The following is a 12,610-nucleotide window of genomic DNA, read 5'->3' on the forward strand; positions in this document are numbered from 1 at the left end:
CTGCCATGCTCACGCTGCCTCTGTACCTCTCCTCTCCAGGGCACCATTAACTTGGGTACCAGTGAGAACAAGCTCTGCTTTGACCTTCTGTCCTGGCGGGTAAGCCCCGGTGCCCCTCTGGGTGACATCACCAGCTCCAGGGGTTTGTCTTCTCTCGGACTCCCTGGGATGCTTCCCCCACAAGAGCCTCTTGCTTGCCTCAGCAGCCCTGGCCTGGGAGTCAGGAGTCCAGGTTCTAGATCTGCCTTCGGGGCAACTTTCTATGTGGTCTTGGGCTGGTCACTTCCCTACCCTGATCCTGTTTCTTCATTTCTTCAGGCTCTTCCCTTCACTCAGTCCCTCCAGCCAGCTGGGTCCCTGCTTTCAGGGGAAACACTCAGTGGCGTACAGTCAGTATCGAACAACTGGCTCGGGGTGCAACACTGATTTGTAGCTTTTGCTAGTTCTCGTAGTGTAAATATTCCTAGTGTAAATGGCCAATATGGCCATTTTCAAGCTACCAATGTGACATCACTGCATGCAGAGTTAGGAGGAGAGGCATGGTTGCATACATAGTGTGCACAGTGGCACGCTTGTACAGTGTCGCCCTTCCAGACACACAGAAATAACCTCAAGAGCACAGGTGATAGTAAAATTTGGAAACATAATTAGGAGCGCTCTTGTTTCCATACTTACTACCTTTGTTTTTAACATAATTTACTTATGTAATTTATATATAATTGGTAGAATTTAGTATTTCAAATGGCTGTTTTTAACACTGCCTTCACAAAAGCTTGCAAAATTTCTGAAAATGTAATAATCAGATTTATTGAGCTGGTGCAAGCCATCTGTAGCAAATCAGTGGAAACACCTGATAAATGTGTCTCCCGAGGCCTAGGAGTCAGAGTTGGGGATTGAGAGTGATGCTTAACCTAAAGGGAAATGTCCAAAGGCAACAAATCCAGCCCCTAAGAGGAGAGGGGTATAGGAAGGGGGCTTGCTACCCACAGCCAGCTCCCCGCCCAGGTGGCTCAGCACTTTCCAATAGAAATAAAATGTGAGCCACGTATATAATTTTAAATGTTCTATTAAATAAGTAAAAAGAAACTGGCAAAATTCATTTTAATAATATATTTAGCCTAGTATATTTAAAATATGACCATTTCAACATGGAATCAATATAAAAAATTATCAATGAGATATTTACATCCTTTTCTCAGATCAAGTCTTTAATAGCCAGTGTGTCTCAGTTCGCTAGCCACATACCAAGTGTTTAATAGTTAATGTGGCTAATGACTTTCATATAGGACAGTGTAGCTCTAGGGGATGAAGGAGAAAGGGAAAGGCTGCGGTTTATACTTGTGGCTAAGTACCTCTCTTCCTTTGGTTCCACTGCCCAAGTCCCCTACCTTTCCTTGGTATTGTATGCGTGTTGACCTGGGAGTCACTAACTCAGCACCTGGTCAGGGTGGGGCTGGTCTAGAGAGGGCCACATTTTCCAAAGTGTGAGGTTGAGCTGAGCCTGCAAGAAGACAGTGGCCTGAGTCCCTCTAGAAGTTGGAGCAAGGACTAAGGTGATGGCACCCAATTCTGGGGCCTCTTCCTGTCACCCCGTGAAGGAGCCGAGTAGCACCATCTCCCAGCACTGCCTCTGCAAATCCACTCCTCTGTTTTTTTAGATGGCAGGATGGTATAAAGAGCATTGGACTAGGAGTCAAAAATCCTGGGTGTTGTCTCAGCACTGCTGCTTGCTAGCTCTGTGACCTTGGCTGAGTCACCTCACTTTTTTGAGTCTCTGTTTCCTCATCAGCAAAATGGGCATGAGAATACTGTCCCATTCTCACAGTTTCTTTGATGGGGAGACCAAGCCCTTGGCTTTAGAGGCCCCGGTTCCAGGTGGATGTGGGTGGCAGTGCTGGCCCCCAACGTGAGGGTGTGTGACCCTTCGTCCTGCTCTTCCCTCTGCCCCCAGCTGAGTCAGAGTGACATGCTGCGGGTGGAGCCGTCTCTGCTGCAGTACCCTGACTGGAGGGGACATTTATTGTAAGTAGTTGCTGGAGGCCCGTGGTTCTCAACCCCAGGGTGGTTTTGCTCCCCAGGGGACATATAGCAATATCTGGAGACATTTTCGATTGTTATCATTGGGAGGGGAGGTGCTACTGGCATTCGTTGGGTAGAAGCAAGGGGCGATGCTAAACCTCCTACGATGCTCAGGATGGCCCCACGCAACAAAGAATTATCAGGCTCCAAATGTCAATAGTAGCAGGCCGAGAAACCTGCTCTAGTCCTGGACATCTGGCTGGCAATCATGGGGTCCCCTAGAGCATCTGCACAGAACTGGCGCCTCTCCGCCCCAATTCCCACCTGAGCTCAGGAGCTCACTAACTTGGTTTCTCTGGGTCTGAGGCATGGGGAGGGTCTTCAGGTGACGTGTCTTTGTTCCCATTTTCTCAGTAGCTTTAGAGAGCCAGATTCAGCTTAAGGGGAGCTGGCGGGAGCCTTCTCCTACAAGTAAGATGGGAGATGGTAAATGACGCTAGAAAGAGTTTGTGCTTATTGAGCACTTACCAGGGATCAAATGCTGTCCTAAGGGCTTAGTGACCGAGTAGGTCTTGATTCCAAAGCACGGGTTCTTATAGTAATTAGGATGGTGGGCCCTTGAGTGAGACCGCTGGGCTTGAGTGTGGACCGTACATACCGCTAACAGAAAGTGACCTGATTCCTACAGATCTCAGTTCCTTTGTCTGTAAAACTAATAATAATAATAGTAGTTGTATCATAGGGTTGTTATGAAGATTAAATGAATGAAATTCTCCAAATAAAACCTGTATAAGGTAAATGCTCAATAAATATTAGCAATAATAACTATGATAATAGTTATAGTAATACTATTCGTTATTATTATTAGCTGGATCTACATAAAGAGTGTTGCCTTTGATATCCTCAAAGGCTGATGGTTGGGTGGGGTCGGCCGTCCTAGAACTACTGAGAATGGAAGTTTCTGTGCCTGTGAGTAGTGTCTGGGCTGGAGCAGGGGGGAGGGGGCGGGTGCCAAGGAGTGGAGGCAAATATCCATCACACTGCCCTCTTGGGAAACGGGAAAGGGTAATGGCAGCTGCCAGAGGAGCTTCGGGATGTACTGTGGGTTGAAGACCCTCTGACAAGCACTGCCCATCTGTCTTATCTGCAGCCTCAGGGAGGAAGTAGCCAGGTTCCTGTCTTTCTACTGCAAGAGCCCTTCACCCCTTAAACCAGAGAATGTGAGTAGCCCCCCGTCCTCTGCTTTTTCCTGTTCTTCTGCTCCCTTCCCCAGCTTTTGGCTGGCCAGCGGTGAGGTGAGGCTGGGACCAGCCTTTCACTTAGTTTCGATTTGTTCCAAGTGGAATCCAAGATACTTAAAGTTTGGGTATAATTTCTGCCCCACTTTGTGCTGTGGCCCCTCTTCGCCTCCATGCCTTCGCGCAAGACTCTCTGAGTGAGCAGCTCCCTCCTCTTTGCTCAGTTGATCTAGAGCAGGATCCCCACGAATGAGCCACATGAATGAACTTGACTGTTAGTCAGGAGGCGTCTGTGGCTTTGTTGTGACAGAGCCCCAGAGGGCACTGAGTTGCAACCTGGCTCTCTCCCTCCATGTCATCCTGGGACAGAGGCTGCAGGTTCTTGATCCTTCCTTAAACAGATTCATCTTTGTCTCATCGATGCGTCACCCTCAGGTGGTTGTTCTGAATGGCTGTGCCTCTCTCTTCTCTGCTCTGGCCACCGTGCTGTGTGAGATGGGGGGTAAGTGGATGACGGCCCGCCCGCTCGGCAGTGGGAGCTGTCCCTATGCCTGCAGTGCCCCCAGCTACCTGTCCTCAAGGGCTGCATCAGAATGCTTTTGGCCTTAATAGTCTACTAGCCTACAGGGGGGCTTAAATAAGTGGCTTGACAAGACACCCAGGGATCAACAGTTCCAGGTGAAGTCAGTGTGACGCCAGGGTTCTGGACTGTCTCTCTATGATGACCTTGGCCTTCCCTCATGCTCACAAATGGCTGTCACATCCTCATGTAGCAGCATGTCCTAAAGCAGGAAGGAAGGGAGGTTGTGCCTTGCCTGCCTCTGTTTTATCCGGAGGGAGAAATGGGGATATTCTTCCCAGAAGAGTCCCAGCTGAGCTCCTCTTGCATCTTAATGCCCAGAACTGACTCACAAAGGGGAAGAGAATCGTGTTTGGTTACAACCAAACTTGGTTTATCCCCCGGGCTGGAGGAAGGCCCACCTTCCCTGGACTTATTGCTGGTCATATCTGGAAAATATGGTGCTCTCTTAGCAAGGAAGAAAATTGGAACGGCTGCTGAGTAGGCAGCCAGAATACCTGCTACAAGAGCCATAGTTACATGGAGAACACATCGACTGTTGTTGTGTTCAGCAGTTATTAATTGCCAGGAATAGAGGCCCACACGCTAGCTTAATTAATAATGATAATATTAGTAACACTTATTGACCACGTACTACATTCTAGGCACTGGCCTAAGGCTTTACACTTAGTCTGTCATTTAATCCTCACAACAACCCATGTGATACCTCATGGGTTTTGTGGTTATCCCCATTTAAAAGATGAGGAAATGAAGGCACAGGGGGTTAAGTAACTTGTCAGAATCACACACAGAGAGAGGTAGTAACCAGGATTTGAACCACAGAAAGAAGACTCATTGCCAGGATATAACAGGCACGTTCCTACTTGTTCTAGAACGCTCAAGGACGGGATTGGCGTCACGCTTTGTCTGTCACTGGGGTACGCAGTCTCCCTGCCCCTTTTTTGATGCAGGGCTTTCTCCGGACCTTCCTCGGCTCTGGTGTGGCCCCGTGGTGCCCGCCCAGCCCCGAATCCACGTGACCTTTCCATTCATGTGCACATTCTCCTCTCACAAGTGTCTGCAGCTTCTTAGAGCAAAGACTTGAGAGAGAGAACGTGTTGGGTTTCTGGCCAGCCAATGGATTAGCTCCCTTGGGTCATCTGTCTACCTCTGGCCCAGTCTCTCTGGCTGGGGAGGGGAACACGTAGAATAAAGTCCGCCCCTTCCAGAGCTGCAACGGGGTGGACTGTGCTAAAGAGAGGCTGGGAAGGGAGAGCAGCTTGACCGATGATGCGTCCTCTTCAGAAGTGGATAAATGCCTTCAGCTCTGTGTCAGAGAAGAGCTTTCAGTCATCTCAGCAGCCCCCTTCCACAGCTAGGGGCTCTGCAGTTGTCCCCTCCCCACCAAACAGTCTCAGCCTTTTGGCTGAAGGCCCCAGGCGTGGAGAAACCACTCCTCCTGAAGCTGCATATTCTATCTCTGGGCAGTTCTGTATGCTGTCAAGTTTTTCCACTTCTTGAGCCCAGATCATCACCCTACAGCTTCAACTCATGGATCCGAGTCTCCTTGGGGTGACTGCGCATGTCAAGTGCCTCAGCGAGATCCTCAAAGCTTTAGTTTCTTCACCAGTAAAAATGATAATAGCACTTAACTTAGCAGAGTGATCATGAGGATTAAGTGAGATAAAATGCAAATAAATGTTTAGCAGTATTCCCAGCAGGTAGTAAGTGTTTGATGAGTGTTAGCCACTAATTATTAGAAAAGGGACTGATCTTGGTAGATCCAAGCTTTTTTGAAAGAGTTTTGGGAGTTGAGAGAGGGAGTATTCCCTAAATGTTCCCCAGGATCGTTGAAGGCTTGGAGAGGCATGGGGCCAGAGGCCAGGGTGTCTGGGCATTCCAGCCACAGGGTGACAGGTCCACTCCTGTCCCCAGAGGCTTTTCTGATCCCTGCCCCTTACTATGGAAGCATCAAGCAGCATGTGTATCTCTATGGCAACGTCCAACTGGTCTGTGTCTCTCTGGACAGTGAGGTAAGAGTTCCTGGAACCCCAGGTAGGACCTTGACTTTCCTGCAGGCCGAGACTTTCCTGAATCTGAATTTGAGGATGGACATGGGATGAAGTCCATGCTGAGGGCTCAGGGGTTATGGCTGAAAGGGGAGTGGAGGCTTCTGCTACCCATGGCCCGTGCTTGGGTTCCCCTGGGGCTCCCCATCTCCCAGCGCTGAGATCTCTGAGGTTGATGTAGAAGCCAAGGGAAGCCCTAGAGAGGCCACACCGAAATGGTGGGGTAAGGATGGGGCAGAGCAGACCTCAACATGGAAGTCCTTGGACCTCAATCAGAGGACCTCTGGGGCCTCTTCCTGAAACCTGAGTGATAAGGGTGTCCCTGATATGCTGGGGTGGGGGTGGCTGGTGGTGAGAAGGGTGGGATCCACCTGTATTTTTTCCAGAGACTGTTCCAAGGGGGATGGAGAGGCCCCCAGAGTTTAGGTTTTTTGGAGGGATCACTAAATTTGGCTGTGGATCTTTTTCCAGGTCACTGAGCTAGGCACACGCCCCTTCCAGCTCACAGTGAAGAAGCTGGAGAAGGCCCTGCAAGGAGCTAATTCTGAGGTCTGGGGATCAAATCAAATCCAAAGCCGGGAGTGGGTGGGTCCAAGCAGGGCACAGGGTAGGGCTGGCACTCTGTGATGGGGCTAAGGGTAGACACAGGACCATTCTGGGGCATTCTGAGGTGAGACACCGCACACACCCTACAGAGCATAGGGGCTTAGATAGAGGGGCTTCCCACTAGGGGAGGACTCTGAGACCTCAGTGTACAAAGAACCAACTGGGGAAATGGATTAAAAATACGACCCTCCCCAACTCCGCCTGATTCTGATTTAGCAGGTCAAGGGTGGAGCTTAAAAGCCTGTAGTTCAACAATCTCCCTGGTGATTTGAGGAGGTAGACCCTCTCACTCTGAGGGGATCTGAGGCCCCCTGAAGAAAGACAGGGAGCAGTAGTCCTCCAGTGGTTCCTTTCCAGTCTACTTTTCAAAAATCTGTCAATTTTTTTTTTTTAATTTTATTTTATCATAGTCATTACATGCTCACTGTGGGAATCTTAAATGTGCATACCCCTACCCATAATTCTACCTACAAAGGCAACCCCTGCTGGCATTTGGGCGTGTTTCTCTCCGGGCTTTTTCTCTGCTGCAGGTGTGGTTTTCTACCCTTGTTTGCTCCATCTTGGGTGGTGACTAGGGTCCCATCACATTTTCCTCGGAGCCTGCCCAGTGACCAAACCTGTCCTGTGGGACCATGTGGTTCTCGCCTTCCGGAAGAGCTGAGGGTCTTCTCCTGCCCCACTGACTGTTTCAGGGTGTGAAGGTCAAAGGTCTCATCCTCGTCAACCCCTGGAACCCTCTGGGTGACATCTATTCCCCAAGAGAGCTGCAGGAGTACCTGGAATTTGCCAAGAGGTGAGACACCGCACACACCCTACAGAGCATTTGGCAGGTCAAGGTTCTGACGCGGGCTTTGGGGCACGTCCTTTCACCCTGTTTTCTCCACTGTGGCTCCCACCTTCTTTGACCCCCTCTTGGCAGTGCAGTGGGGAGGTAGCGGTTTGTGAAATGCTAGTTCTCTCTTTCTTTCTTTTTGTAACAACAGCTATCGTGTATTGCACACTCTAGGGGCCAGGCACCCTGCTAAGTACCTCTCATGCTCCATCTCACATAATCCTCCCAACGGCCCTGTTTGGCACGCATACCGCTATTACCCTCAGTTTACTCAGCCTTAGAGTGAGGGGTGGAGCCAGACTTGAACCTGGGTCTGTTTGTATTTAGCTGTCTCGCACTTAATTGTGCCTTGTCTCCATGGGGTGCCTGGGGGCCCCCGCTTCTCCCCCACCGGGCTTTAAGAGCTCCACTGTCATCTGCTTTGTGTGTGTAGCTTTCTGTGTATTTGAAAAATATAGTCAAATATCCAGATTGTTCTTGGATAAAACAAGTTTGGTAACCCTGCGCTAGACCTGGCTCCTCTGGATTTCTGATTCACTGACCCTCCTCAGCAGGGGGTGGGGTGGTGGTTTTCTGGCCTGTAAACCAAGCTCTCTCCTCCCTGCCACCTGCCCCCACCCACCCGCCCAGGCATGAGCTGCACGTGTTGGTGGATGAGATCTACATGCTGTCCGTGTTTGAGGAGTCAGTTAGGCATCACAGCGTCCTAGGCCTGGAAAGGTGAGGCTGCCCCACCAGAGCTGACGTTGCCACCACCCCCCCCACCACCGCCCCGACTCCACCCATGGTACCCTAGCCCCTCTGTGGCTCTGCCCATAGGACATGGCCTCCCCGAGGGTGATTTCTCTTCCATCCAGCTGATCCCACTGTCCTCAGAGCCCCTGATGAGAAGATGAGAGAGTTGGGCCATATCAGTGGTTTTTCCAATTGTTCTGTGGGGTTTCTGAGAGCTCCAAGGAGGATTCCTGGAAAAGTGGGTGGGAATCTGGCCTTTGCTGTTTTCTTCATCTCTCTAGTAGCTCCGGCTTCATTATTTCATTTATTCATTCACTCACTCATTCAGCAAATATTCCGGAGCCCCTTGCATGTGCCACACACTTCCGGCTATTTGGGCTTTTTTATTAGAATTAGTTTGAGCCAAGAATCTGGTCAAAACACCTTCAGAAACACCTGGACCAGGTCATCTATAAAGTGTGAATCTGGCGTTCAGAGATTCTAATGCTCTATCTCACATAATCTCCCAACAACCCTTTCAGCCCTGCTAAGTCCTTCCTCTCAGGTAACCCTCCCAAAGATCTGCCAAGTACATGAAGCATGGGCTCTTGCTCCCCTTCACTTCTGGATTAGAAAAGTGAGACACACGGAAGTAGTGACTTGTCCTCTACTCTGAGCCAGACACTGCGAGAGGCTGGGGATACAACGATGAACAAGGAAGACATAGGCCCTTTCTATGTGGAACTTTTATTTCTAGCCAGAAAAAAAAAAGGGCATTTTAGCAGCTAAATATACAGATAGTCATTTGCTTTAAGTGCTAAAAAGAGAAGTTTCTTAGGGAGCCAGGAGAGGATCGGCTGGTACCCTGGCCCCTCTGTGGCTCTGCCCATAGGACATGGCCTCCCCGAGGGTGATTTCTCTTCCATCCAGCTGATCCCACTGTCCTCAGAGCCCCTAATGAGAAGATGAGAGAGTTGGGCCATATCAGTGGTTTTCCAATTGTTCTGTGGGGTTTCTGAGAGCTCCAAGGAGGATTCCTGGAAAAGTGGGTGGGAATCTGGCCTTTGCTGTTTTCTGGGTACCTGGTTGGCCTGGTCCACTGGGAGGTGGTCAGAGGTCACTTGAGCTATGCTCTAAATCAAATATTTTAAGATCCAATGGCACATATTTTAGGCTTCACAGGCCATATGGTCTCTCTGTCATTGTGGCACCAAAGCAGCATAGACAGTATGTACATGAAAGTGTGGCAGTGTTTATTTACAAAAACAGGCAGCAGGCCGCATTGGCCTGCAGGCTATACTTTGCTGACTCTTGCTCTAAAGAATGTGTGGGAATTGGTGATTCAAGAGGTGAAACCAGGGCTTGACCCAGAACCAGATTCAACCGTTCAACCAAACGGGTGGGCTCCTGCGAGTCTGTCGCCTCTGTTTCTACGTCGTGCTCTCTGCAGGCTGCCTGACCCCCAGAGGACCCACATGATGTGGTCCACCAGCAAGGTGGGTTCCTGGCTGGCCTCGAGGGTGGCGGGGAGGTGGAGGGCAGAGAGATGGGTGGTACTGGCTCCCTCCGTGGAGGGCTGGCCACCCCCTTGGGTGCCTCTCTCCTGCAGGACTTCGGGATGTCCGGGCTCCGCTTCGGCACGCTGTACACGGAAAACCAGGAAGTGGCCACTGCAGTGGCTTCCCTCTGCCGCTATCACGGCCTCAGTGGCCTGGTCCAGTACCAGATGGCACAGCTGCTCCGGGACCACGGTGACTGCCTGGGCCTGGTCACCTGAGAATCCGGGAGGGTCGTAGTCAGTCTGGGACTGGCCAGGGATCAAGGATGCTTCAAGCACAAGAAGAATTTAGGGTGGTATCTGAGAGTTCCAGCCATGGGCCCAGGCCAAGTTCATACCCAACTCAGTTACATCCTGGCTGCATGGCACATCCCTTCACTTCCCCGAGCCTCAGTTTCCTCATCTGTCAAACAGGGATCGTAACGGTACCTGTCTTGTAGGGTTAATAACTGTGATTTGTAATTCATTTAGAATTGTACCTGGCATATAATAGGCATGGGTCAGTGCGAACTCCTTATTATTAGCTCTGAATACTTAAAAAAGAGCAGATGCTACTAAGGAAAAATGTTCTAATGGAACACTCTCTTTATGCAGATCTATTCTGTTCCCAGGTTCGGATAGCAAGTTTAGATAGCAAAGGGGACCTGTAATTGCCACCCTTTGTTGAGCCCTGCCAGATGTTCTCAATGCATCATTTCATTTGTCCCTCTCCAGAATCCTAGGAAGTAGGTATTCCTGTATTTTCCCCATTGTTTTTATTTATGAGGAAAATGAGGACCAAATACTGCATACCTGCTGTAATAGCAAAAACTTTTAAAATAGTAACAGCATCAAGTGTTGGCAAGGATGCAGAGCAGCTGGAACGCTCCTGCACTACTGGCGGGAATGTATAAAGTTAAGCACACACTAAATGGCCCAGCAGTGCCACTCCTCGATATTTCCCCTTATGGTCACACAAAATCCTCTATGTGAGTGTTCATAGCTGCTCTATTCACCATCACCCAAACTGGAAATAACCCAAATGTCCTTCCACAGATAAATGGAGAAGCAAACAGTGGCACATCCACACAGCGGGGTGCTACCCTGCAATAAAATCCACGACACATGGACTAATCTCAAAGGTATTAGGCTGCGTGGAGGAAGTCAGCCTTAACTACACCATTACTGTACAGTTCCACTTTTATGACATTCTGGAAAAGTGATGGGGAACAGACCAGTCGTTGTGGAGAAGGGGATGATGGGACTATAAACAGAGAGCACGAGGTTGTTCTTTGGGGAGAGGGAACTGTTCAGTATCCTCCCTGTGGTGGTGGTTAAACAAATCTATAGGTGTTAAAATTCATGGAACTTGATGCCCTCCCTCCACCCCCAAAGAAAAGAAGTTAATAAAAAAAGGAAAATCAGGGAGGTGAAGTTGCCTAAGGCCTCACATCTCATCAGTGGCCACCTGAGGTCTGTGTGACTGGGAAGCATCGCTTTGTGAGTGGATTAGCCTTTGGTTAGGGTCTGCCTCCTAAGGGATTTTGTCTGCAGGACCTGGAGCTGTCAAGGTCAAGTATCAGATTTAAGGTGCTTTATACCCAATACTGAATATTCCCATTGCCCCTCAGTCAACTGCTTAGAGGAGGGGCTCACCGGGTCTTGGCAGCTCATGGCCTTTTTCTTTTCAGCATTTGGGACTCACAGGGCAGAGTGCAAGGTTGATGAGAGACTTATCTTTGGGCTTCTCTTTCACCCAAACAGACTGGATCAACCAGGTGTACCTGCCAGAGAACCACGCCCGGCTCAAGGCCGCCCACGCCTATGTCTCTGGAGAGCTCAGGGCCCTGGGGATCCCTTTCCTGAGCCGTGGGGCAGGCTTCTTCATCTGGGTTGATTTGAGGAAGGTAACACAGGTGGAGCTGCAGATGGGGAGGGAGTTTAAGCCTCCCTCCAGCAGGTGAGGAACAAGGGCATCTTCCTCAGCATCCTGAGTCCCTTCTACCCTCCCAGTATCTGCCTGAGCTCACCTTTGAGGGGGAAATGCTGCTTTGGCGCAAGTTTTTGGACAACAAGGTGCTGCTGTCAGCCGGCAAGGCCTTTGAGTGTAAAGAGCCCGGGTGGTTCCGCCTGATCTTCTCAGACAAGGCCCACCGGCTTCGCTTGGGTGAGCAGTCTGCCTTCCCAGCCCCCTCCTTGCTGTCCCCTTCCTTCTGGCCCCACGTGTGGCCTCAGCCACCTCAGCTTGTTCATCCCTACCCAACAAGCCAGCAGTGCTGACAGGGCCCTCACTTCCCCTTCCCAGGGATGCAGAGGGTCCGGCAGGTGCTTGAGAGCCAATCCCAGAAGGCAGAAGACCCCTTTTCCTGTCAGACCCAAGAGCCCAGAGGCTAGCACAGGTGAGCTGGTCATTGCCTCGTGGCCGCTGGGCCTGGCAGCCACTGCCGACTTGGGTCTTCAGAGCTGCAAAGACTGACTATGAATGAGCCATTTGCCAGGAAGATTGCCTCGCCCGTGAAGAAGAATGGTTTGTTCCTTGCTTCTTTTGGTGGGACTGGGAGACTCCTTAAGTTGTGGCTCGACCTGACCATTCCCCTCCCCCTCTATTAAACAAAACTGGGAGAAACCAGAAGCCTCTGTTATGAGTGATTTACAGAAAGGAGGAGTCGTGACGGCCCTCAGCCCCCTGCGGACATGAAAACAAACAACCTGTGCCTCCTCTTTAGTGGCACTTTTGTTCTTCCTCCTTTGCTGCCAGGGAAACAAGTCTAAGGAACAACGCATATGAGGAAGTATGCCCCCCAAATAAAAAAGAGTGATAATTTCCAAACTACCAGGAGAAAGGAGTTAATTCTACATATTCACATTGTGTTCTACACACTTCGGATGTGTGGGCCTAATCACACCTACCTGGGGCCTGAGACAGGCGAACAAGACCATGTGAGAGTCAGGAAGGGCTCCTCTGACTCTGAGATGCTCTTCTTCCTCTTCTTTCCTGGGAAGAAGCCACCTTCACTGATGATCCCAAACCAGAGT

General features: G+C 50.2%; 1 protein-coding gene across 2 annotated transcripts in view; it reads left to right on the forward strand.

The window, feature by feature from the left end:
- Positions 1–12,407, forward strand: part of ACCS (1-aminocyclopropane-1-carboxylate synthase homolog (inactive)) — a 15,378-nt gene extending 2,971 nt beyond the window's left edge. Inside the window, exons 3-15 of one of the 2 annotated variants that reach the window (XM_011356852.2) lie at positions 40–99; positions 1,952–2,022; positions 3,170–3,239; positions 3,693–3,759; positions 5,752–5,849; positions 6,357–6,434; positions 7,184–7,284; positions 7,954–8,043; positions 9,488–9,533; positions 9,647–9,788; positions 11,339–11,481; positions 11,588–11,741; positions 11,880–12,407. In XM_011356852.2, the coding sequence (XP_011355154.1) occupies positions 40–99; positions 1,952–2,022; positions 3,170–3,239; positions 3,693–3,759; positions 5,752–5,849; positions 6,357–6,434; positions 7,184–7,284; positions 7,954–8,043; positions 9,488–9,533; positions 9,647–9,788; positions 11,339–11,481; positions 11,588–11,741; positions 11,880–11,968 (1,209 nt within the window). In that variant the 3' untranslated portion in view covers positions 11,969–12,407. The remainder of the gene's footprint in view (positions 1–39; positions 100–1,951; positions 2,023–3,169; positions 3,240–3,692; positions 3,760–5,751; positions 5,850–6,356; positions 6,435–7,183; positions 7,285–7,953; positions 8,044–9,487; positions 9,534–9,646; positions 9,789–11,338; positions 11,482–11,587; positions 11,742–11,879) is intronic. The other variant, XM_023528694.1, reaches the window with a different exon arrangement.
- Positions 12,408–12,610: the final 203 nt, after the last annotated feature.

The sequence above is a fragment of the Pteropus vampyrus genome, unplaced genomic scaffold, assembly GCF_000151845.1.
Source record: "Pteropus vampyrus isolate Shadow unplaced genomic scaffold, Pvam_2.0 Scaffold31, whole genome shotgun sequence".
NCBI lineage: Eukaryota > Metazoa > Chordata > Mammalia > Chiroptera > Pteropodidae > Pteropus > Pteropus vampyrus.